The sequence below is a fragment of the Histomonas meleagridis genome (assembly GCF_020186115.1).
Source record: "Histomonas meleagridis strain 2922-C6/04-10x chromosome Unknown contig_146, whole genome shotgun sequence".
In the NCBI taxonomy this organism is placed as follows: Eukaryota; Parabasalia; order Tritrichomonadida; family Dientamoebidae; genus Histomonas; species Histomonas meleagridis.
This window is the reverse complement of record NW_027150775.1, coordinates 39,958-63,646: the sequence shown is the minus strand read 5'-3', so window position 1 is coordinate 63,646 and position 23,689 is coordinate 39,958. Positions and strand designations below refer to the sequence as shown.

The 23,689-nt window shown below is 29.4% G+C and overlaps 6 protein-coding genes across 6 annotated transcripts; 1 reads left to right on the top strand and 5 right to left on the bottom strand.

The window, feature by feature from the left end:
- Nucleotides 1-311: 311 nt before the first annotated feature.
- GO595_001566 (AMP-binding enzyme family protein) lies at nucleotides 312-2,258 on the bottom strand (the record flags this gene model as incomplete). Its single annotated transcript, XM_067914378.1, has 1 exon — nucleotides 312-2,258. One exon carries the CDS (start codon nucleotides 2,256-2,258, stop codon nucleotides 312-314), a length of 1,947 nt encoding a protein of 648 aa, XP_067778142.1.
- Nucleotides 2,259-6,350: 4,092 nt separating this feature from the next.
- On the top strand, nucleotides 6,351-7,454 carry GO595_001565 (uncharacterized protein; the record flags this gene model as incomplete). The annotated part of the gene is made up of 1 exon (XM_067914377.1): nucleotides 6,351-7,454. One exon carries the CDS (start codon nucleotides 6,351-6,353, stop codon nucleotides 7,452-7,454), a length of 1,104 nt encoding a protein of 367 aa, XP_067778141.1.
- A 240-nt stretch (nucleotides 7,455-7,694) lies between these two features.
- On the bottom strand, nucleotides 7,695-9,119 carry GO595_001564 (Polynucleotide 5'-hydroxyl-kinase NOL9; the record flags this gene model as incomplete). Its single annotated transcript, XM_067914376.1, has 1 exon — nucleotides 7,695-9,119. One exon carries the CDS (start codon nucleotides 9,117-9,119, stop codon nucleotides 7,695-7,697), a length of 1,425 nt encoding a protein of 474 aa, XP_067778140.1.
- A 4,478-nt stretch (nucleotides 9,120-13,597) lies between these two features.
- Nucleotides 13,598-18,088, bottom strand: GO595_001563 (Dedicator of cytokinesis family protein; the record flags this gene model as incomplete). The annotated part of the gene is made up of 2 exons (XM_067914375.1): nucleotides 13,598-15,148; nucleotides 16,625-18,088. 2 exons carry the CDS (start codon nucleotides 18,086-18,088, stop codon nucleotides 13,598-13,600), a joined length of 3,015 nt encoding a protein of 1,004 aa, XP_067778139.1.
- Nucleotides 18,089-19,157: 1,069 nt separating this feature from the next.
- Nucleotides 19,158-20,426, bottom strand: GO595_001562 (vacuolar fusion CCZ1 -like protein; the record flags this gene model as incomplete). The annotated part of the gene is made up of 1 exon (XM_067914374.1): nucleotides 19,158-20,426. The coding sequence occupies one exon, from the start codon at nucleotides 20,424-20,426 to the stop codon at nucleotides 19,158-19,160; it is 1,269 nt and encodes a 422-aa protein (XP_067778138.1).
- Nucleotides 20,427-20,760: 334 nt separating this feature from the next.
- Nucleotides 20,761-22,107, bottom strand: GO595_001561 (Phosphoribulokinase / Uridine kinase family protein; the record flags this gene model as incomplete). Its single annotated transcript, XM_067914373.1, has 1 exon — nucleotides 20,761-22,107. One exon carries the CDS (start codon nucleotides 22,105-22,107, stop codon nucleotides 20,761-20,763), a length of 1,347 nt encoding a protein of 448 aa, XP_067778137.1.
- Nucleotides 22,108-23,689: the final 1,582 nt, after the last annotated feature.

Here is a 23,689-nt window from a genome sequence, read left to right as displayed (position 1 = left end):
TATTATCGTTTTTGATGATATCTTCCATTTTTTCACTTCATTATTAGATTAAAAATAACATGTATAGATATTGTATCACTTCAAGCAGTCAATATATTTAAATCATATGCACTTATAGATTATACAATATGCTGTATTAAAAGAAGTACTCAGAAAAACCAAGAAAATAAAATCAAATAAAAGCTTGAAATATATCAAAAACACAGAGCTTACCATCGACTCGTGAGTGATGTATAAACATATTAATATTTCCAACAGTGAATTAATATCATTAAATCAGAAGCGTCTGCAAAACATAGAAAGAGAAATTTTTATTTGTAAAGTTCATTAATTTCATCTTTATATCGTTCAGCCAAAACTTTTCTTTTCAACTTGAATGTTGGCGACATGCATCCATTGTCGACATTCCATTGGTCATTTACGCACAAAATTTTCTTAATTTTCTGGTAACCCAACAACTTCTTTTCGACGCTAATATCATCAATTTGTTTCATAATTTCCTGATTCAATTCGACTGATTTACAAATTTCATCGAATTCGGAATCATCGAATTTCTTATTGAAGAACAACTCGACTTCTTTCTTATTCGGTATGACAATAGCGACCAAATATTGTCTTGTCGAATCTCCATAAACGAAAATGTTTTGTATCAAAGGACTTGCCTCGAAGAACGTAGCCAACAAATCGCCGGCGACGTATTCTCCTTGCGACAACTTAAATATTGATCTCATTCGATCGACAATGATTAGTGCGTTATCTTCATCAAATTTCCCAATATCACCAGTATGAATCCATGTATGATCTTTATCAACGAACAAGTTATTCGTTCCTTCAATGTCATTAAGATAACCTGAGCATAAACCTGTTCCGCCCATTTGGATTTCACCTGTTCCATATTCATCAAAATCTTCGACAGGTTCAATACGTATTTCAACATTAGCTAATGGATAACCATTTGTGCCGAATTTAATATGTTGAAGTTTAAATGGTGATAATGTATTACCACTTCCGCCTTCGGATAATCCATATCCAGTACGAATCGGTATCCCAAAAATTACTTGCATATCCTTATGTACATTTATTGGTAACGCTGCTGCTCCATTAACTATTTGTTCGATACTTCCGCCTAAAATATTTTTGATGCGATTAAACACTATGAAGTCGGGTATAAATGTTGGAAGATCATAATTCAATAAAAAGCTTTTCAAATAATACATCGTGTTATAGATGCCTCGTACAATGATTGATGAGGACTTAATTTGCGTGTTAATGGATTCATGGATTCGTTGTAATACACGTGGAACAACACAAAAGACTGTCGGCTTTAATATACTCATGTCTTTGGCTAACAATGCGACTTCGCCACTAAAAATTCCAATTTTACCGCCGCTAAATAAAACACAACTGGAACACATTTTTTCAAAGACATGGCATAATGGTAAATATGAAAGATGGCGTTCAAATGTCGCATTGGTACCTTCGGAATGTATTGCAATAAGATTTGTCACAAATGATCGATTACTGATCATGACGCCTTTTGGAAATCCTGTGGTGCCTGAACTATAACAAACATACATGATTTGTTCGGGATCAATGTCCGCAGGTGGAATTCGTGCGTCAGATCCAAGTTTACAAACTTCGTCAAATGTCATAAATTTGATTCCGAAACTTTCAACTTTTGTCTTAAAAGGTATTTCATCGGCTGTAATTTCGTCAAAAAGTATAATATTATGGAATTGTTGAAGTACTTTATCATTCAGTTGATGAAATTTTTTCATATTTTTCTTACTAAGTATAATGCTATGCGTTCCACAGTTAACAATGGAAAACTCTAATGCATCTAAAGCAAATGTATCATAAAGATGAATAACTGTAAATCCTAATATGTATGATGAATCTGAAGCTAATATCCATTCAGGACGATTTTCACTGTACAATGCAACATAATCTTTACTTTTGATCCCTAACTTTGATAACCCAGAAGCAAAATTGTTTGAAATTTCAAATGCTTCTTTATATTTAATGTATGTGAAATTATCAGCCCTAACACCATTTTCAATTTTTCTGTTACCTACATAATCATTTTCTTTATATTTTTCCATTGATTTAAGATAAATTGCTTGACCGTTTGGATATTCTTTTGGAAGTTGTAAAACGCCATCAGCATACTTTGGGTGACGACGAATTGTGTATGGTGTCACTTCAGTAGTTGCATTGGAAGAGTATGTGCCAGGAGGAGCAGATTGGGACGAACCCATATTCAATAGGTTAACGGTTGTATTCAAAGTTCAGCCATTATTTATTCAAATCAAAGTCCTTTTTCTTGTCAATTGAAAAAAGTCAAAATTTTTAAATTTACAACGATGAAAACGTTTTTTATCGGGAAAGAAATCCTTAAAAAAAATTGAAAATATATTGCTTGGGAAAATCTCACATTGAACAAGCAGTAATTCACGAGGGGTCTGATGAATGGTGCTCCAGGATTTGAAAGGAATTGAACGTATCGGATTTTTCGATTTTGTAAACCATGCAATAAAACATGTTTGTGAGAAAATATTTGCTCATTCAATTGTGTTATAAAAAAAATAAAAATAATTTCTTATTTCGCCTAAAATATTCTATAAAAATAAAAAATGACATATACGATACAACAAAAATTTGAATGCTTTTGAAAATTCTTAATATTATAATGAGCAACCTTGTGGGTTGTGCCTTTGTGTTTCACAAAAGAACATTAGCCAACATAATCTGAGTAAAATTTATTGTCACAACAATGAATAATAGGGTTATTTGACCCTTGTATCACATATTTTCAAGAGTTATTTGAAATTGTTTTTATCTTTAAAAAAAAATTATAAAGCTTTTTTGTTTAATTAGTCTTGAAAACCTTGAATCAATTCGAATTCCAGATTGGATCAAAAAGTTCTTTATTTCTTTGTTGTTAAGTTAAGCAAAATATGTTCAAATCCAATAAGTTTCTCGGATTGTTTGTTTAATTATATTTTCATATATGTCATTCAAAGAGTTTGGTGTGGTTTCAGTAAAATTATTATTCCAATCAAACAATAATGTTTCCTTACCTTATACAGCACATATGAAAACACATTCAAATGACCATATAAAAATTTCAAAACTACTTTTTAAACCAAACGGAATTCCATTAATGCTAAAAATTTGGATTCGCATGAGTAATCTTTGTGCAAAAATTTTATTAAATACTTTACATAATTAACGTACACGGGGGATGAGATTTACATCATCTCTCCAATTCAATGTGTCAATTAGTAACAATACAATAGAAGGACAGTTATCAGGTATTATAACAGAGTGCGATGAACCTTATATAATTTTTTCATGTTCATCACAAATTCAAATTATTTCTGTTTTTATTAATGGTGTGTCACCCTTTATATCAAGAAGAAATGACCAAAGGCATGGGAATATGTGTATATATCTTCCAACTAATGAAAATTTAAATCCGTTTTTAAAAGAATCTTTTCATGATTTAACTTTTGAAGTAATAATCAAATTTATTATTACAAAAGAAAACCCATCTCTTTTGCGGTATTCAACATTTTTTTGCACAACAAATAAACCATTTGGAGTTTCAGGGTGGTTTCCTATGATTCAATCTCCAATGATTGAATTTTCCATATCAAATCTCACAATATCAGTTGACAGAGAAGGCTATACATTTTTTGGCCCATCTCCTCCAGTTTTATTAAATCAAACAAAAGCATCATTTGATCTTACACAAAGTGATTATGCGACACTTGGATGGGCAGTTGGTTATCTTAATATTAAAAACATTTACAACGTTTTAGTTGTCACGCTCAATGATATTGATGACTCAATTTTTTCATTTATTCAACATTTTCCTATTGATTTCCACTGTGTTCCATTTTTAATTTTACCCGAAGTTTCAGATGACGTAGAAATCACGAGCTCATATGTAATTATATCACAAGACTTTATTTCCGAGTGTAATGATTTCCCAACTATTATTCCTATTCCAGCTTCATTTCATTTAGTTTATGCGTTTTCATATTCTTTAGCATACCAAAAATACGGTTATTCAAAAAGTGCCACTCCAGAAGTGAATTGGTTTATTCATGGATTAATTAGTTTTATGTCCAAAGAATTTATTATTGCTGTATTAGGTGAGTCTGGTGTTTCTATTTATGAGTGGTTAATGGTTCGATATTTATGGAAATGTAGTACACAACAAACATATTCGATTGAAATGATTAATAATTCATTGAGAAAAAACTTTTGGAATTTACGTAATCCAAATCGACTTAAATCATTTTTTACAGTCCAAACAATTGCAAATTTCATACATTATGATAATAGTCAAATGTTTTTTTCGTTATTTCCGAATGAACTTAACAAAGAAAATTTAATTTCCGAATTATCAAAATATATTCAAACGCCTGAAGATTTCATAACTGCATTCATTCGTACAAGTTGTATTCCATCTGCTGAATTATTTTATGAGACAGGCGGCGCTACTGATTTAATATCATTAATGAAAATCGACTTAACATTACGATTAACAAATGTTCCAAAACGTAATAACTCAAGTATACCAATAACGTTTAAAGTAATTCATGTGAATTCTTCAATAAGTCAAACAAAACTAATCGATTTAACTAAAGATAATAAAAATGTTGAGTTTTTAGTGTCCGGTCGAAAGAAAGTGAAGAAAAATCCGATTCTGAATCCGATTAAATCGATTTTATACACATACATCGAAACAAATCCTCGAATTCCATTAATTACAACATATTTCATGCCGTATAAAATGTTAATTAACTTGATCCGTACTTTTGATGAATCACCTTTCACTCAACATGATGCGTTATCTTCATTGCATCGAATTTTATATAATTTCGGTGATAGTGGTGATACAACAATTATAGATTTTATTGGAAGTATCATATCAAATGGTGATTTTATATTCTCTTTAAGATGTCATGCAATTTACATCTTGAGTACATTCTTAAATAATGATTTACATACGACAGAAGACGAACAAGCAAGAAAAATTTTAACCGACTTTTTTGCAACCGAAATATTTCAAAAGGAAACGTTCCAATTGAATGAAAACCATTTACACCAGTCAATTTTTATTTCAATTTTGAACGCCATTTCAAAAATCATAAAAATTAATGAAATTCAAATAACGTCATTTGATTACTTAATATCTGCTACAAAACTGTTTGCAAAAACTAAGTTAGGGCCACAAATATTAAAATGCTTTTTAATAATTCCTTTTTTGAGTAATTCGAATATTGGTCAATTAATTGAATTGATTATTAATTCGATTAATAATAAAGCGATTGATAATTCGATGGAATCCATTTCGATTATAATATTAAATAAATTAATCCAATTAATTAGAGAAGAAGATGCAAAGAGTTTATATTCGACTTTGTCATCTGTTTTTCTTGATCGAAATGTTTCTAATGTTACACGAATTGAAATCGCAACATTACTTTTAAGGAATTATTCGTATCAGCCATTTATAACTATCGCAAATGTAATTATGAATGAAATAAAAACAGAAAATTTTTCATTTAAATTCGTGAATACATCAATTAAACTTCTGTTGCAAACTACAAAAAGACTGAACACAAAATCTATGAAACAATTACAAGCAAAACTCGAAAGTGATGAAATAGAACCAATTTTCTTGAGGCTTGTAAACATGTTTTATCAAGCAGATAACGAAATGTGTAATGTGACAACAGAACTGTACAAATTGCTTTATGAATATGAGCCGGAAATAGAGCCCCTTTTGCCGAGCACAATTCCTCAAATGCAATTTCCAGATGAGCAAAGATATCTGCAGCCAACCTCTGTCCTGACATAATTGTAAATTTGTATTAATAAAATATTAAAAATGTTTTATATCTAAAAATTGTTACATAATAATATCTTTAAGAATGAAATGAGTGAATTAATTCATAATTATGAAGTAAACACCGAATAAAATAACATGAATAAAGAATTTTTTAAAGTTACTATCTAATCTATATCTTTCTAGAAAAAAAATTTATTAAAATGTGATGTCTTTAGAGGTTTTGAATAGTATTTCTAATAAAATTATTGCAACATATTATTATTAAGAAACATTTTTAATATATTTAGAATTTATTTACATACATCATCATCAAGCTGGTTGATTTTTCAAGTGTACATCGCTTTTCTCCAATTTTCTATCGATCGTTAACGCTTATCAATTTTTTCAATGAAATTGAGATAACGGTGAGACATCTCAAAAAGTTTCTGGGCGCTTTTCATTTTTTCCACCGATTTTCCGATGATGTAAATCACTTCATTTCTTAATGGTTAGAATAGAAAACCCAGGTGTTACACTTGACGACGAAGCAAGGTCAGGCGTTAAGGAAGATGTAAGAAGTGGCTTCTTAGACTGGCTTACATCTTTTGTTGTTGAAGGAGATGATGGAGAAACATACTGTTGTGGTGGCTCAATCCTTTCTTTAGCAGTTGAACAACTTGATATTGTTTCTATAGGCCTCTCAAAAGGATTTGGTAAAGTTCAACAACTTCCATCTTCTATCTACAAGGTTGGTAGATATCCAGGATACGCATTTAACGAGCTTATTAAGCAACCAAAGGGCACACTTTCCATTGAAAAATTTGAAGATAAAGTCGTTGTCACATGCGGTCCTCAATTCAAAGTTGAATGCAATGCAGATCATACATGGCATTTACTCATAAGTCTTCCAGGCCAAAACTACAAAGCGGAACTCTGGCATCGTCCACAAGGTTTTCCATTATGGTATGGGAGAGATAAACCATCATATCTCACACAACACTCCATCACATACGGATACAACTGGAGTGGCCAAGTTGATGGTTATCTTGATTGGAACGGAAAGAGAATCAATGTCAAAGGTTTCGGCATCAGAGAACGTTATGTTGCTGTTGATAGTTCCGCAGCTGAACTTGGTGGCTGGGAAGATTGGGGCTTCATTGCTTTCAACGAAATCCACTCATCTTTATATGACATGAGATTGGGAATGAAAGATCTTTCAATATATGACATCGAGAACAAGAAACATTACCCGGAGGGCAAAATGACAATCACTCATGAAGATTGGGCTTTCTTGAGAGAACTTGACGGATTTATTCCAACAAATTACACGATCACAATTGAAGTTGAAGATGGCGTTTATGAGGTTCATGCGCACGTAGGCAATGCCACAACATGGGGAGTCACATTTAAGGTCCCAGATAATCCCGTTGCGACACTCATTTTTGATAAAGTTGAAGGCACATTCACATCAAAAGATGGGAAAGTACGAACATTAACAGGAGGACATGGTGATATATCAATCCGCCAGTGGCACGCATATCCAAACATATTGCCACGCGAATTATACACGGACGAAGTTAAAACAGGTGAAAAGTTTGATACACTTTGAAAAATTTAATTGATTAATCAAATTTAGTAAAAACACTAATTTCCCAACCTACATTTAATTTCGAACTATCACTTAATACATATCTCTAAAAAGGATTAATTGAATTTTAATTTAATTTTGAAATATCTACAAATTTCGACAAAACTAATTACCAGAACAAATGCTTAAACATTGTGAACAAATGTTTGACAGTTCTTTTTATTCATTTCCATGGTATCAAATTTTGAAAAATTACACAGATTAACCTGATTCTTCTTTCTTTTCATTGTCCACTGCTACTGGTTCGATATCTTTAGCTGGTGGTGCACTTGGAGGATTCGTTTTGAATGTGTTAATGATCCCATACACAATGACATTAAACGTTACATGTGGGATTGGCGAGTAGATGGACACAGTTCCATGCTCTTCGTCTACCGATTTTATCATTGCAATTGAGTTGCACCAGATCGATGGCATTGAGTACAATGTCGACACTTTTGGTTTTTCACGCCAAAAATTCATTGGCTCGTTACATAGCGCAACTGTTGCACCACACAGTTCAGTTAATGGCTTTTCTTGTGTGCCAAGAAATATTAATCTGAATGATGATATCGAGGCCACAATTAACTTGTTTGAACTCAACACGTTCCTTTCAAAGTATGCTGTTTTTCTAAGGATTCTATGTCTTTTGGGGAAAATCATGTTTGGCCCTCTGCGTGGAATAATTTCAATGTTGATCTGTGAATTGCTCATTACCGTTGGAGTCTCATCAGCCTTGTGTAACATGATAATGGCATTTGGCTTTATTATGTTTAGAAGGTTTTGGTGTATTTCAAGTCCTAATCCTTTGATCCAGCCAAATGAATTGATTACAACAAAAGTGTCTGTGGGGAGCCGTTTAAAAAGAACTTCAACATGTTTTGTAAATGCTTTTGTTGGTGAGAAAGAGCCAATGAATTGCTTATTACCAGCAAACCTAAAGTTGAATTCAGGGGGATTGAGTAAGTACCTGTTAATTTTAGATGCCGTAATACATCCAGGAAGAAAGATTTCAGGTTGTCCAGGATCTAAATCAAGATAATAAACATTAGAATAAGAGTTGAGTAGGTTATTGACAAGATATTTTGTGAATGTGGATTTTCCAGATGATTGATTTCCAACTACAAAAATAGTTATTGGACCCTCGTTTAAAATGGAAGTTATAAATTTTTCAGCCGTTTCTGGGTATGTCGGACCTTCGATGGTTGAAGAATGATATGATCCTGGAAAAATTTGTTTGAAGTTTTCTGGCGTATAATTTTTCGGGAAGTAATATTCTCTCTCGTCATGCACAAGTTTATCTTTGTTATACGGTTCAATTTTGAGTGAAAACTTTTCAGATGAATAAAAAGTAATTGGAAGTGTATACATTGGAGCAAAAAATAATTGAGAGTAGCCAGGGGATAATTTAGCACCATGGACAACAGGAAAACCACTGCAAACAGTTATTTTCATTGCACCATAAAATGATTGAGGACCACATGGAAACTCAAGAACTTTAGGGTCCATGGAGCACATGTTTTGGGAATCTGGCGTTGAAGTATTTTGCATATTAGTATTTTCTGTTGATGAATTTTCTTTAACTTTTTTATTATCAGAAGGTTCCACTTTTGGTGCAAGTTGAGGTTTGTCAAGAGCAGTCGTCATTTTGGTTTCTAATTGGGTGGGAAAATTTTCGTTGGTGCTTTTTTCCATTTCTGATGTGGCATATTTTGACTTCAAAACTAATTTTATTTTTATTCAATACTTTCTATGAGATTCCTCAACTTTCTTTCGGCCAAATCACCATGTCACTTTTATATAAATGTTTGTTGTTTGATATGCTCTATCGTTACTTTTTAAAATTTACAAAAAGTCAACTCAAAAACCTCATTATCACAAAGCTTGTTGTCAAAATTTACAATAATTGCATTTCTTTATTGAAATGCATTAATTTAATGAATAACTTTATTCAGTGATCAAAATACTTCTGATTTTTATTATAAAGATTATATATTAATTTCATTTATACTTTTTTTCATGTTTTTATGATATTTAAAAATGTTTTTCAGTTCACATGTCGCATTATTATATTGAAATTTGTTGTTGATTAAATGGAAAATTTCTCTAAAATATACCAAAGAATTTTGATAAAACCTTTATAAATACAAAATATTGATTATATTCTATCTAATGATACTTCAAAAAAATCAATAAATTTTCGATTTCAATTTTTTTTAAAATAAAATACAAAATTATATTTATTAATAGATCTCTGTAAAATTGAAAAAATTGGCTTGATTTTGTTAAGAATAAGGTTCATTTTTTGGTTGTATTTTTTTCGCTTTCATGACTCTATTTATGCTTTAACATTATGTCATACATGTGTCATACGGGTGTCTGTAGGCGTCTTCCTATATTTTGCGCATTCTATATTATATCACATTTATTATAAAATTAACACAATATATATAATGTAATAGCAATTTTAGAAATTTATTACTTCTACATATTGTAAAATGGTCCATTTTATATGGATTTAATTAAAATATTATATTTCAATACATAAAAGAAAGTTCTTATAAAGAATTCTTTAAACGTTGAAAAACTTAAATAAATTTGAGCCATTTAGACAAAAATGGCTAAAACAAATTATAAATATGTTATTTTAGCATATATATTTTCCATTATATATTTAATTATAATCTGGAAGTTTAAATATTCATGTAAAAGAATTCGATTCAATATTAAAAACACTCAAATACTTAATAACAACACCATTAATAAGGTGTTATTTATTATTGTCACAATGCCAAAAAGTCAAAACCCCATCAAAATGACTATTTATTTTGTTAATGAATTAAATCAGATGCCAGGTTATAAAGCCATATATCTTGATTGGGAAGATATTAATATAACAACACAAGAATATTTTGATGATATTTTAAATCTTAAAGTTCCTGATTATTACAGAAAAATAACATCTAAAATCAAGCCAAGCAAAACATATGATGCAAAAAGCATTGATATTTATCGAAAAACATATTTCGGACTTTCATACTTTTATTATGAAACGAATTATCGTTGGCTTCATAGAGCTACAGATGATAATTCAGTAAACTTAAAACTATTAGAATCATATTATCAATCACTAGAAGAAAAATATGATCCTTTGAAAGAACCGGTAATTCTTGGTTGTTGTGTGGAGCTTCCTGATTTATCAGGATTCCTTCAAGGTGGTGTTGGATATTTTTATTCAAGAAGAGCTGTTGAATTAATGCTTCCGATTTATGAAGAAATTATAAAAAATTGTAAACGAGCCGAAGATATTTGTCACAATGAATTTTTAATTAGATTAAATATTACAATGATAAATGCGACATCTTTTAGCTTTTTGGGTCACCCTTTTCCAAAAGATGATTTAAAAAGAATAGAAAAAAATGATTTTCATGATTTAATTCCTTGTCCAGAAAAAGAATATCCGACAAATTTATATCATTGTGGTGTGTTTAATGGGCCACTTAATAAAATTGTTTTCTTACATCACCACGATAAACGTGGAATTGATGGTATTATAAAAATATCCAAACAAATATTTGCTGTTAAAGATGAATCAGTTCATTATTACTTTCCAGACTTGTTGTTTCCCAGACTTTGTAGAGCTAATAGATAAAATAATAAAGAATATGTATATATAAATGATTAATAAATTCATCTATTGTTTTTAGATTATTTTTTCTTACCCAGAACATGCTTATGGCTGTAGTGAATAGATAAGAATAAAAGTTAAGAGAAATAATGATATCAAATCTTAAAATGTAATTTGTTGTGGAGAATTAAAATATTATAAAATTTTAACACACTTTATAGGTAACACCTGTGTAAAATTCAGTTTCATGTTGATTTTTCTTGAAAATATTAAATCCTTTGGGTAAAAATGGCAAGTAAGTAAAATAGGGTACGAATGTTGCTAAACGGTCAATATGTACGTTAACTTCATATGAGCGATCCCAATAATGAATTACAAAAGATTCCCATATCTGAAGACTTAGGATCGTTTTGTGAAAACGAAGAGATAGCTCTAAATGAAAGCAATTCAGAATATTCAGATTCATCAATTGATTTTAAAAATCTTCGACAAAAATTCTCAAAAAAATTTCCAGATCTTTTTGAAACCCAAGATAATCAAGAAGATAATGAAATAGATACTAGTCAAATTTTGGAATTAATAACACATCTTGAAAAAACAATTCAACAAATAAAACAAAAGAAAAGACAACTTGAAAACGAAAAAACACAATTAAGAAATGAAAGAAGGAAGCTTGCTCGAGAAAAAGCAAAATACGAAAGTAGACAAATTTTTTCTCAGCCAATTTTCAGTGAAGCAAACCATCTTCTTCTAAAACAAAAATACACAGCTCTAAAAGAAAAGTACAGATTTAAAAAAACGGAGTGGGCAAATGAAAAAATGAATTTACTTAAACAAATTCAAGAACTAAAAGAAAAAGATCAAAGTACTTCTTCTATAACAAATGAAAAAAATCAACCACTACCATCCATAGTTCCAAATGAAGCATTATTAATTGATCACAATTATAAATCAAAATCCAACAACGAAAATCAAAGTGAAATTTTACCACAAGCAAAGCAAACTCTCATCAAAACATTATCACCAAAAGAAAACAAAGTAAAATCAACTGGAAAACTAATCAAAATCGATCTAACAAAAAACGATGAAATCAGCTTTGATTTAAGTGAAGAAGAAGAAAGCACAGAAAATAAAAAAGTTAACATAACTCCAAATCAAAGCATCAAAGTAAATGAAAGTAAATCAAATTATCACAACGAAAACGAAGAAACAATAAATAAAAACTCAAAAGATTCATTTAATGAATTGTTTTCTTATGATCATCAATCAGAAATTAATTTCGATTATAAACCAGGAAATATTACAAATCAAATAATTTTAAATGATGGGAAACGAATGATATATTATGATGATGATGCAATTGGTACATTGTTTCCAAATGGATCACAAAAGATACAAAAAGATGAAATTTTATATATATTTTATCAAAATGGAGATATTTCTATTGATTTTAAAGATGGTACACAAGCATATAAATATAAATCAAGCCAAACTATCGAAATCTCAACATGTGATGGATCTGTTATTTATATATTTGCAAATGGACAAAAAGAAAAACGTTCAAAGAATGGTGAAAAAGTTATTCAGTTTCCTAATGGTCAAATTAAATTTTATTAAATGCGAATAAATGTTTGTTTTTATAAATTAATTATTATTTTAAAAATTCTAAAAATATTTTGTGTTTTCTTTTAAAAATATAAAGCATTTTTATTCTTTTGGTAAAGATTTTTTACATATACCTCTTATTTCAATCTCCAAGCTATTCTATATATATAATGGAAATATCGACATTATGAAACTATACATATCTAAAACAACATTTATATTTGAACTGATAAGTAATAATTTTCCCCTTTAAGAATATGGTTTGGGTCAGCATAATTATTTTGGAACATTTTTTCCATAAGGGGTTCACCACGAGCATAATGTGTGGTAAGATAACTCATAAAAATTTCAGTTATTTTGTTTTCTTTTATATCTAATTCCTTTTCTTCAATCTTTTTAATGAAATGTACATAAGCTTCGACAGTCTTCATAGTTCGAGCTCTTGCAAAAAATGCTATATAAACCAGTTGAGAAATAATAAGATTAAGAGTATATGAATTTTTGTTATCAAATATTTTCATAATGGATTCAGTAGATGCTTCGATATTTTCATTGTTTACAGAAAAAACAATTTGCCTAAGTTCTTCTAAGAATTGAAATTCCTTCGGCACTTGGTTTTCAGAAATAAATTACTGTGAGAAAAAAGTGAGTTATTAAGTATATATTGCATACATAAAAAACTTGTTTGATAATTTACATTGATAAGGAAAGCATTTATAAAAATGCTCATACACCCACATAAAGAAAGACATCAAAACATTTTTATAATAAAGAGCGTTTTTCAGTTAGCTCTAAGAACTTTGACAAATGTGAAAATTATTTTTCGACGAACATAAAACGAAACATTAATTTTCTTGCTCTGTAATGTCACATTTCACAATATAATAATTTTTTACTTTAAAAACGGCTGCAAAGAAGAAGTTAACCTGTTCAGACCGATTTCCATTTCGTCCTGTAGCTTCGAGTGCACGGGGTTCTTCATTACCCATTCGCCGTGTAGCTTCACCGCCTGTTCATTTGCCTTTAAGAACTCTCTAAATATTCTTCTTAAGTTTGCAGTGTTTTGATTTTCCGTCGAACCATTCAAGAACACCTCCGCCATTTTCTTTGGGCCTTCGTTTACTTGCACCAATAATGATCCTTGCAACAACAATTGCATTGTCTTGAAGTCTTTTCTTTTTGTTGCCTCTTTAATATTTTCCAATTGTTTGGATAAGTTTGAGCAACTATATTCTATTGGCGTATAATCGATTTGTTGTATGTTCTCTGGTGGTATTTTAACTCTTGACACTATATATGGCATTGGATGTGGAAGAGTATAAATAGTTCTCTTTAAATAACAATGTTCAATTGATTGTTGTGCAGTTTTCGAATAAGGCAAATCGAAATAAAATCGACTCACGTTATGATTTTGTTCGAATACAGTAACACGAGTTTTCTTTTCTTCTGGTGTGAAATATTGTTCAACTGATTTAATATGTACATAAAATTTATCCTTTTCTAATTTGTCCGGATTAAAGTCAAGTCCTTCATTAATGATTTCGATTGGTTTACCATTCGCTATTAAGTTTGAGCGTTGTTTAATTTTGTTACTAAATTGCCATAAATTGACTAATTGTGCTTCACGATATATATAAATTTCACCTGTTTGAAACTTAACTCGGAAATATGTACCTAACGAACGATCATTCTTTGCACCAAATTGATCCAAAAATGACCATGAAATTTCTCCGTTTTGGAAATGTTTCTCTAAGACTCTCCATAAATGTCGATATTCAATTAAAGGACGTAATAAAGAATGAATCTTTGTTGATAACTCAAATAATGAGGCGCGTTTACATGTGTCCATAGTAGTTTGAATGATAAATATTAAACCACATTCACAGAAATATTTCGTTGTACAAAATCCAGGTATTTTAGGTAAGTCTTCAAGTAATTTATCTGGACATACTTCACTTGAAGCTGAAGGACATGCACTAATGAATGATTTAGCTGGATGTTTTTCATCAGAGAATACATTAGGTAATCGATCTAATACACGTAAATATTCTGCAACTAATGCAGCTGCTGTTAATTGTGCTACTGCAGCTTCACTTGCATATTGATATTGTAAATGTAATTGTGCTAACTCTAATAAAACTTGGACTCGACAATCTGGTGAAGGGATATAAAAATCAGCTAATTTAACTAAACAATCTGCTATAGTATCATGATGATTTTCATCTTTATAATTAAGTTTTTCTAATTTGGAATTAATCTTCATATAACGTTCTGCAATAGAATATACATTAGAATTCTTTAAAATGTTAAATTTGTCATTTGTTAATCCATGTTTTTTAATTGCACGTAAGAAAAATGCATATGTTCGATTTGTTGTTTTACATTCAAGTTGTTCATTTGTCCATATTTCATCAATAATTTCGTAGTTATATTGTGTTAAATTCTTAATTAAGTTTAAGACTAATTTATAGACTTTAAATTGTGGATCTTTAAATATTTTCGTCTTATTAATTTTAATGAAGTTTATTGTCGATTCTTTAAATGTTTGGAATAAATATTTCGAGATTTTAATGTCATATAATGGTACAATTAAATTATTTAATGAATATACAATATTACATAATTGTACAAAACTAATACATATCATTTGATTAAGAAAATCAATTCGTTTCCATGCATCAAGTGAATTAAATGATAATATTTTAAATTTGGCAACTTTTTCATCTAATAAATTTAATGAGCGTTTATTACTATTTCTTTTATTATCAAATATACCTTCTAATTCTTTAATTTTATTTGGTAAATTAATACCTTCATTCGATTTTTCGATTAATAATCGACAAGTTTCACTAACTTCATCCGTCAATTTATTTAAGTCATAATTTGATAATAAGAATAATATTATAATAAATGGAAATATAAATAAATTTAAGTCATTATTCTCAGTTAATATAACTCTATTTCTTCCAATGATATTTAATAATGGGATAATACCTAATGATATTAATTTAAGTTGTTCTTTTGTATAATAATTTAATAAACAATATAATAATGAACAAAATTCATGAAGTTGTTCATAAGTTGCTAATTCTTCTTCTAATTTATTCAAAAAGATTTGTGAAAATGAACATGTATTAAAATCTTCATCATTTAATGGGATACAAAATATTAAAAGTGTTTTCGGTGTTAAGAAATTACTTAAGAAATCAATGAAACATCTTTGATCATATTGATTCTTTCTTACATCGAATTTATTAATATGTTCTGAGACAATTTTTATTATAATTCCTCGATCACAAAATTCACATAAATCTTTATAAAACATAGCTAATGCTATATTTAATTGATGACCATTAAATGATTTAACATAACTTTCACTTCGAAAACTTGTCAAATTATTTTGTAATGAATTCATTAAATTCCTAAATGAATCATCGAATATTAAATTCTTATCATTTAATATACATTTAAATAATAAATCTAAAAAGAAAAATGGGAAATTAATATCAATTCGTTTCTCTAAATTAACTTTAACAATATATTCATTCCAAAATAATACATATTGTCTAAAGAAGTCACAAATATTTACATTATGTAAAGCGCAATATTGTAAATAAAAACTTAATAAATCATATGGCTGTATAATTTTATCTTGATAATTCTCTTTAATTAATCCTTTATATCTTGAATCTTTATCATTAAATGGAAATTGATTAATGACATTTGTTAATGCTATAAATGAATCATGATTACCTTCTGAGATATCTTTAATAATTTGATCTAATAATGGATTTATATATTTAGCAAGTGAATAATAATCAATTTTATCCGAGTTTTGATAGATACCATTCATCATTTCATTTACTGATGATGATGGTGAATTTATACTTGAACATATTAATGTCTCAATGATTAGTACCGACTTCGCATCACTTGATTTACCAATTGGATCATATATACTAATTTTATGCTCACCATTTTCGATAATATGTCCATCATGTAATAAACTTAATGTAGCTGTTCCTAATGTATTAGTTTCATTTGCAACTTGTAACTTGGAATCTAAATGATAAAACTTAAAATCAAGAGATAAATCTTTGGTTAATGGATATGGTAATTCTAAGATGATCTCGTCATGGAATTTGGGATTAGAACTATGATATTGACAATGCGTTTTATATGATTTTTGCCCATTTATGTCAAGTAATGTATTACCATTTCGATATGTGACATCGCCAGCAATGTTTCGCCCTTTAACCCCAAATTTTAATGATAAATTAACAGTCTTGAACTTAATGACTAAATAATTCTCATATTTAAGCCGGAAAAATGGATTTGTCTTGAAGAAGTATCGGAGCTGTTTCAATTCACTTGTCGGTGAATCTAATTTGGTCATGACAAATCGGGCATCAATAGGTAAATAATGCGGATGCTTACGCTCTTTGTTGAGCTTATGTTGCAGAAACGCTTCATCGGCTGTCGTGGTTTGGATAACTCGGAGAAATTGAATATTCGAATTCCCTTCAGAAAGAATCTTGGAAATGGCTCGAGCTGCATATGCAAATGTTAACCTATAGCCTTCGTAGTTCATTTCTTTTATGGCTGCTAAAGCTTTTCGCTTATTAAAATCTTTGGGTGATATATAATATTGATCAACAGCAGCTCCTGCTTGCTTCATAAAGAGTCTGTCAAAGATACAGACTAAAAATAGACCTTCATATGACTTTTCTAAGTCATCGGTTGAAGATAATTTGGGTCGATTAATTGCAAGAGAAATACTCTGTGGTGCTTGAAGAAAACTATTGAAGGCTTCGTGAGATGACAATTCATTGTGGAATTGTGGTGGAACAAAGGACCATGTTTCTGATACTCTCTTTCCAATTTTGCCATCAAAAAGAAAGACGTCTAAGATAATTGGGCATAAAAAGTCACAGGCAGCATTTATAGATGTAAAAGAAAGTTTGTATAATTGAAGGTCAGAATCAATTATTGGTGAAGAATTTGGTCTTGGGTCCTTTAAATATAAAGAATCTGGTGGAGGAAGAATGGACGTTAATGGGTCTAATTCATTGATTAATGTATCTAATGATTTTCCTAAAGAACCACCAGGAGAAGAATTAAATTCTAAATATTCCTCAGGAATTTTGCTTCTTTCTGGACGTGGTTCTAATCTATCATAATCTCGTGTCATGATAAGTGGTTCACTTCTGAAAAAATCTGCACCAGGATGTTTAATTTCTGGAACGTTATCAGCATTCCAAGGATTAGTTTCGTTTTTTACAATAAATACATTTGGCTTGTCGAATTCAAGAGATTTAAGATCAGCCTCTTTTGACTTTATCCATTGAGATATTGTGGTTTCTTCGTTGGTTTCCTGGCTCATGAGTTATATTGCCACTTTTTATTCTTTTACGGTTTCTTGTAACAAAAATGGATTTTTTACAGTTCCAATGAATTTTTATAACATGAATTCATTGAGCTTTATTCTCAACCTGCAAATGCGTAAAATAAAATTGATTTGGGTAAAACTTGAAATTTTTTTGAAATAAAGCTATATTCTTTTTATTTTTGGTGGAGCTGTTATTTAACTTGTGACATTATTTTTCTGTAACCGATAAAAATATTGTATAGAAAAAAAGGAAAATTGACTACAAATTTGAATGCATAAATCCCGATAAGTTTTTTACATAAAAAAGTGTCAAAATTTACAAAATTATTTCACAGTACAGTGAAATCATCAACAAATGGATCTTCATCAAATGAATTATATGTAAAATTAATTATTTCATTGGTTTCAGAATTATGATCTCTTGCAGCCTTAACCTAAACTTAACTTCTTCCTATGCGCAAACTATTATTGCAACAATTATCAAAACAACGCCTGCGAAAATGAGTTATAAATTAATAATTAATTAAAACTAATTTCAATGCCTATTCAAATATGGCAACAAAATTCGTCAAATATCGAAGTCTGTCGAATGAAGAATTTTCTTTCATTACAAATTAAAAATAATACTAATATTCCTACTCATGTGGTGGCACAAAGGGCTTCCCAAATCAAACGAAACATTAGCTTTATTATGTTTTAAATGAAGAATGCAAAAAAGTCACTTTTATAAAAGAATTTGGCGATAACAGCAACAACTTTTTGGCAATTTCTATTATTTTTTTGGCCTCATTGAAAAAAAAAATGGGAAGTGTCACGATGGAGAGAATTAATGAGATTTTTTTGTGGAAAATTATTTGTGTATATAAAATCAATATAAAACGCAAAAATGTGCTAATTATTCGTATCGAAAGTTCATAAAAAAGGTATCAGAAAACTTTTATTTGTTACATTTAACAATTCTATTTTTACTTTTTTTCCAAGAAGTAAATTATATATTTTAACAATGAAATAATATGAAAAATGAATACACAAATTATTTTATTCCGAATATACAAATATTTTGTTATCTTTTCACCTCCATATGACTCAAATTTTTATCATCGTCCAAAGTTCTACACCATTTTATCGCATTTGATACTTCTTTACAATCTGTTTTCATTATGATTGCCACTTCTTTCATCCTTAAGTTCCTATACCAGACGAAGAAATTCGATTTTCCGCATAAAGCGATACTTGAATATGTTGAGAAATCGGAAGCGAAAGAATTACAAGTCAACAACAAGTCCTGTGTCAATGGTATATCATGTTCAGCGAGTTTATGATACGCGAATTTCAAACATTGATCTTGTTTATTACTATTCACAAGTAAATATGGACCTTTATATTTACCTGCAATAGTTCGGACATTAAATGATTCGAAGAAATGTTTTAATGGCTTAATATAATGCGGGATATAATTAAGTGATTCTGGTGAAACAAGAACATTCTCCTTAAGGGCAATAATAAACCGGATTTTCCCAAAGCGTAACGCAATAAGTGGAAACTGGTGACCGTTTATGTAAAGTGGAGGCGCAAAAACACATAACTGGCCGTCTGGCTGATAGCACATGCCGATTGTCCAATAAAGCTTCTTGTCCTCTTTGGCAAGGGCTTGTGGGAAGAGATATGGGAGTTTGACTCGTAACGCAAGTGAAATGGTTCGTGATATATCAGGTGGAAACGAACTGTAGATAAAATAATAGGAATACATAATAGCAATGCCCATTATAGGAGAAAGACGTTGATGAAGAAGATTATAAATGTGTTGCGAAAGATTATCTTCCATTTCAAAAGGAATGGTGAGATTAAATGTAGAGTTATAAAGATGAGCTATGGTTAAATCAGTGTTAATGGTGGATTTAACAATGGATGCAAATGCACTTTTGATAAGATTGGTGCTTTTCTCATCAATTTCATTTGTTTCTGGATCGCGAGTAAGTTGGGGAAAGAAAAGATTAAACATTTCTCTGCAATTTTGTAGTAAAAATTTGATAAATGTATGGTTCGCTGAATTATCATTCTTTTTTCTCCGGATTGCCATCCAAACATTATCTCGAAGTTCAAGAAGCCCATTTTGATAATTTCCGGTTTCAATGTAATCGCATGGTGACGCACATCTGAAACGTGTGCAAAATTTAAGAAAAGCAATAAATAAACCTGCTTGATTTACATCTTGGTGTGGTTGCATTGGTTCAACAGAATAACAATATAACACACGAGGTTCTGCACCTTCAAACTTTGGAACAATTGCATCAAAAACTAGAAAGGTTGAAATATTTGTTCTTGAATCCATTTAACGCAATCTAAACGGTTACTCACAATTCTTTTTGTCGTTCAAAATTGAAATATTTATTTTTTACATTGGTTAAATCGATTTGATGAATATGAATAACATAAAATGAATAACATAAAAATTAACTCTAATACATTCGTACACTCATCAAAATACTTAAATGTCCTACTCGAACTTTAAAAAATAGTTTTTGATTTAAATGATAAAAATTTTAAATTATCAATTGGACAAACAATTAAATTTTTTGATATAAATTTCCCATATTCATATGATTATGCAACATTTATATCTAATAAATAATCTTAATTATTTAAAAATTTTATTTTATATAAATCTAATATTTCAAATCGGAACCACCAATGAATTCGCAAATGCATGATATATGCGGCACAATTTCCGTTGTCAATGGATGGAAGAAACTAATCAACTTGAGAAGTCTCAACGCGTCGTTATTTGCCTCAATTGCGACTGGACTTTCAGGGTTCTCATCCTCTGGTGGCAAAGACGCCTCCATTAACAATCCTTTCCCAATCGTACCAAGCACAGGGACCTCATAAAAAAGAGAAGAGTTAAAGAAAATTTCAGCTTTTTCTTGGTAAGGAAATATATTATTCATTTCACCGAGTCGAACACTTGTCCATCTTTCCAATGTTGCTCGAGGTGGATATGAACCTCTAAACAAATAATCTCTAATCAAGCGTCGAATTAACCTTAAGTCACTACATGGAAATCGATGATTTAAGTCAACTTTAAGTGGTGAAAGAGCTTGAACATATATTGGTGTAACTCTTTCTTTCCCAAGAACATTTAATAGCTGTGGATTTAACCCATGAATACCTTCAAGGATTAAGAAACTATTCGGTTCTAACCTCATTGTTTCATGTGGATCATCATAACTAACTCCATTGGTCCAATCATATTTTCGACGTGGAACAGTTTCGCCTAAAAGCATTTGATTAACTCGTTCGCCAATTAGTTTAACATTAAGACATTCAATAGATTCCCAATCACATTCTTCTCCAGGCTCATGTGGAATGTCTTCAAGATTGTGAAAGAAATCATCCATTTCAATGACTAACGATGAAAAACCGTTAGATTTGAGTGAAAGTGCAAGACGCTTCGCAAAGGTAGTCTTGTTTGAGGAGGATGGACCTGCAATGGAAATGATTCGCTTGTTAGAAAAGTTGGAACAAAGTTTGTCAGCAATTTCAAAAAGTTTTTTCTCATGAAGGCTTTCAGCAACAAATTTTAACTGATCAATCTTTTTGCTAAAAACAATTTCATTAAGCTTGGGAACTGTATCAATCCCAAATAATGTAACCCATTCATTATACTCAGTGATCATTTGATGAAGAAGTTTCGGTTCTTTATACTCGTCAATTTTGTTTGGTGAGGTAAGATTTGGAAAACGAAGAAGGAATCCTTGGTAGAATTTCCTGATTTCGAATATTTTTAATCTATTTTTATCCAACGAATGTGGTTCATACGTATAATCTATAACGCCATCACACTTAATACATGTTATTGTGTTTTCATGCCAAAATTTAAGAAGATCAACTTTGTCTTGTAAACCAAGTTCTGTGAAAATTTGTATAAGATTTTTACGAGGTAATTGAACAAGTTCAATTGGAATGTCTGAGCAAAGGATATTGTTTATGGCCGATGTTAATTCATTAATCATTTTTTGATTAATTTCAATTGTATCTGAAAAATAAAATGCTCCTGAATAACTATGCTCTAATTTTAAATGACGGTTGAAAAGCTTGAAGTATTGTGACCAAGCAAGAAAAGATAGAGTTGCATGCTCCGAGATAAGTTGACTTCTTGAGATCATGGTCGAACGTTTGCAGCTGGAACTTACATTAACGGTTTTAAAAACAGGCAAAGTGAAGTGAATTATGAATCATCTTGAATATTAGTCAATAAAAAAAATTAGATGAACACAATTTTAGTTATTAAAATAAACATCATACATTAATGCCTTTAGCATTAGTATCAATTCCTTCTTGTTCTAGAAGTAATTTAACTATTTCTATATGACCATTTCTAGATGCATACATAAGTGCTGTATAAAATAATTTAAATAATTTCCAAATATTATTTTGAAATATAAAATTATTAAAATAAATTTCAAATAAAACAAATAAATATCTTTAGCATTAATATCAATTCCTTCTTGTTCAAGAAGTAATTTAACTATTTCTATATGACCATTTTCAGATGCATAAATAAGTGCTGTTTGAAATAATTTAAATAATTTCCAAATATTATTTTGATATATCAAATTATTAAAATAAATTTCAAATAAAACAAATAAATATTTTTAGCATTAATATCAATTCCTTCTTGTTCTAGAAGTAATTTAACTATTTCTATATGACCATTTCTAGATGCATACATAAGTGCTGTATAAAATAATTTAAATAATTTCCAAATATTATTTTGAAATATAAAATTATTAAAATAAATTTCAAATAAAACAAATAAATATCTTTAGCATTAATATCAATTCCTTTTTGTTCAAGAAGTAATTTAACTATTTCTGTATAACCTTTATAAGATGCATTCATAAGTGCTGTTTCAAATAATTTATATAATTTCCAAATATTATTTTGAAATAGAAAATTATTAAAATAAATATTAAATCGAACAAATAAATATTTTTTGCATTAACATCAATACCTTCATTTTCTAAAACATATTTTATAAGTTCAATATTTTCTAATTCTGTATTAATTAAAAAATTTTTTGGAACATGACTGTGTTCGAGGAGGAAGTGTTTGATGAGAAACATATTTTCCATTCTACCTATTTCATTAATAATTGCATCTGTGATTCTCATTCCATCATTAATCAAAAATGATAAGATTTCATAATTATGATATAAAATACACACCCTTCCTAATTTTTCTAATACTGTCAAAAATATATCTATTTTCTGACTTTCCAATTTTTCAAGGTTATTTTCACAAATATATTCGAATAAATCATTTCGATGGAATTCAATTGCTGTTTCATTTGCATTTTCAAATGATGAATGATTTTGTTCACATAAATGAATGATTTCTTCATTTCCACCTGCAATTGCAAATTTACCTGTATTTTCTACATTTGCACCATTCATAAGTAAATATTTAAAACATTTTACTGATCCAAAAAATGCTGCATAATCAATTAATGAAACATTATATTGATTAATAAAGTCACATCTTTCATAAAGTGATGGTTCAATTGTTTGATTAAAATCAAAATTTGTTTGTGAT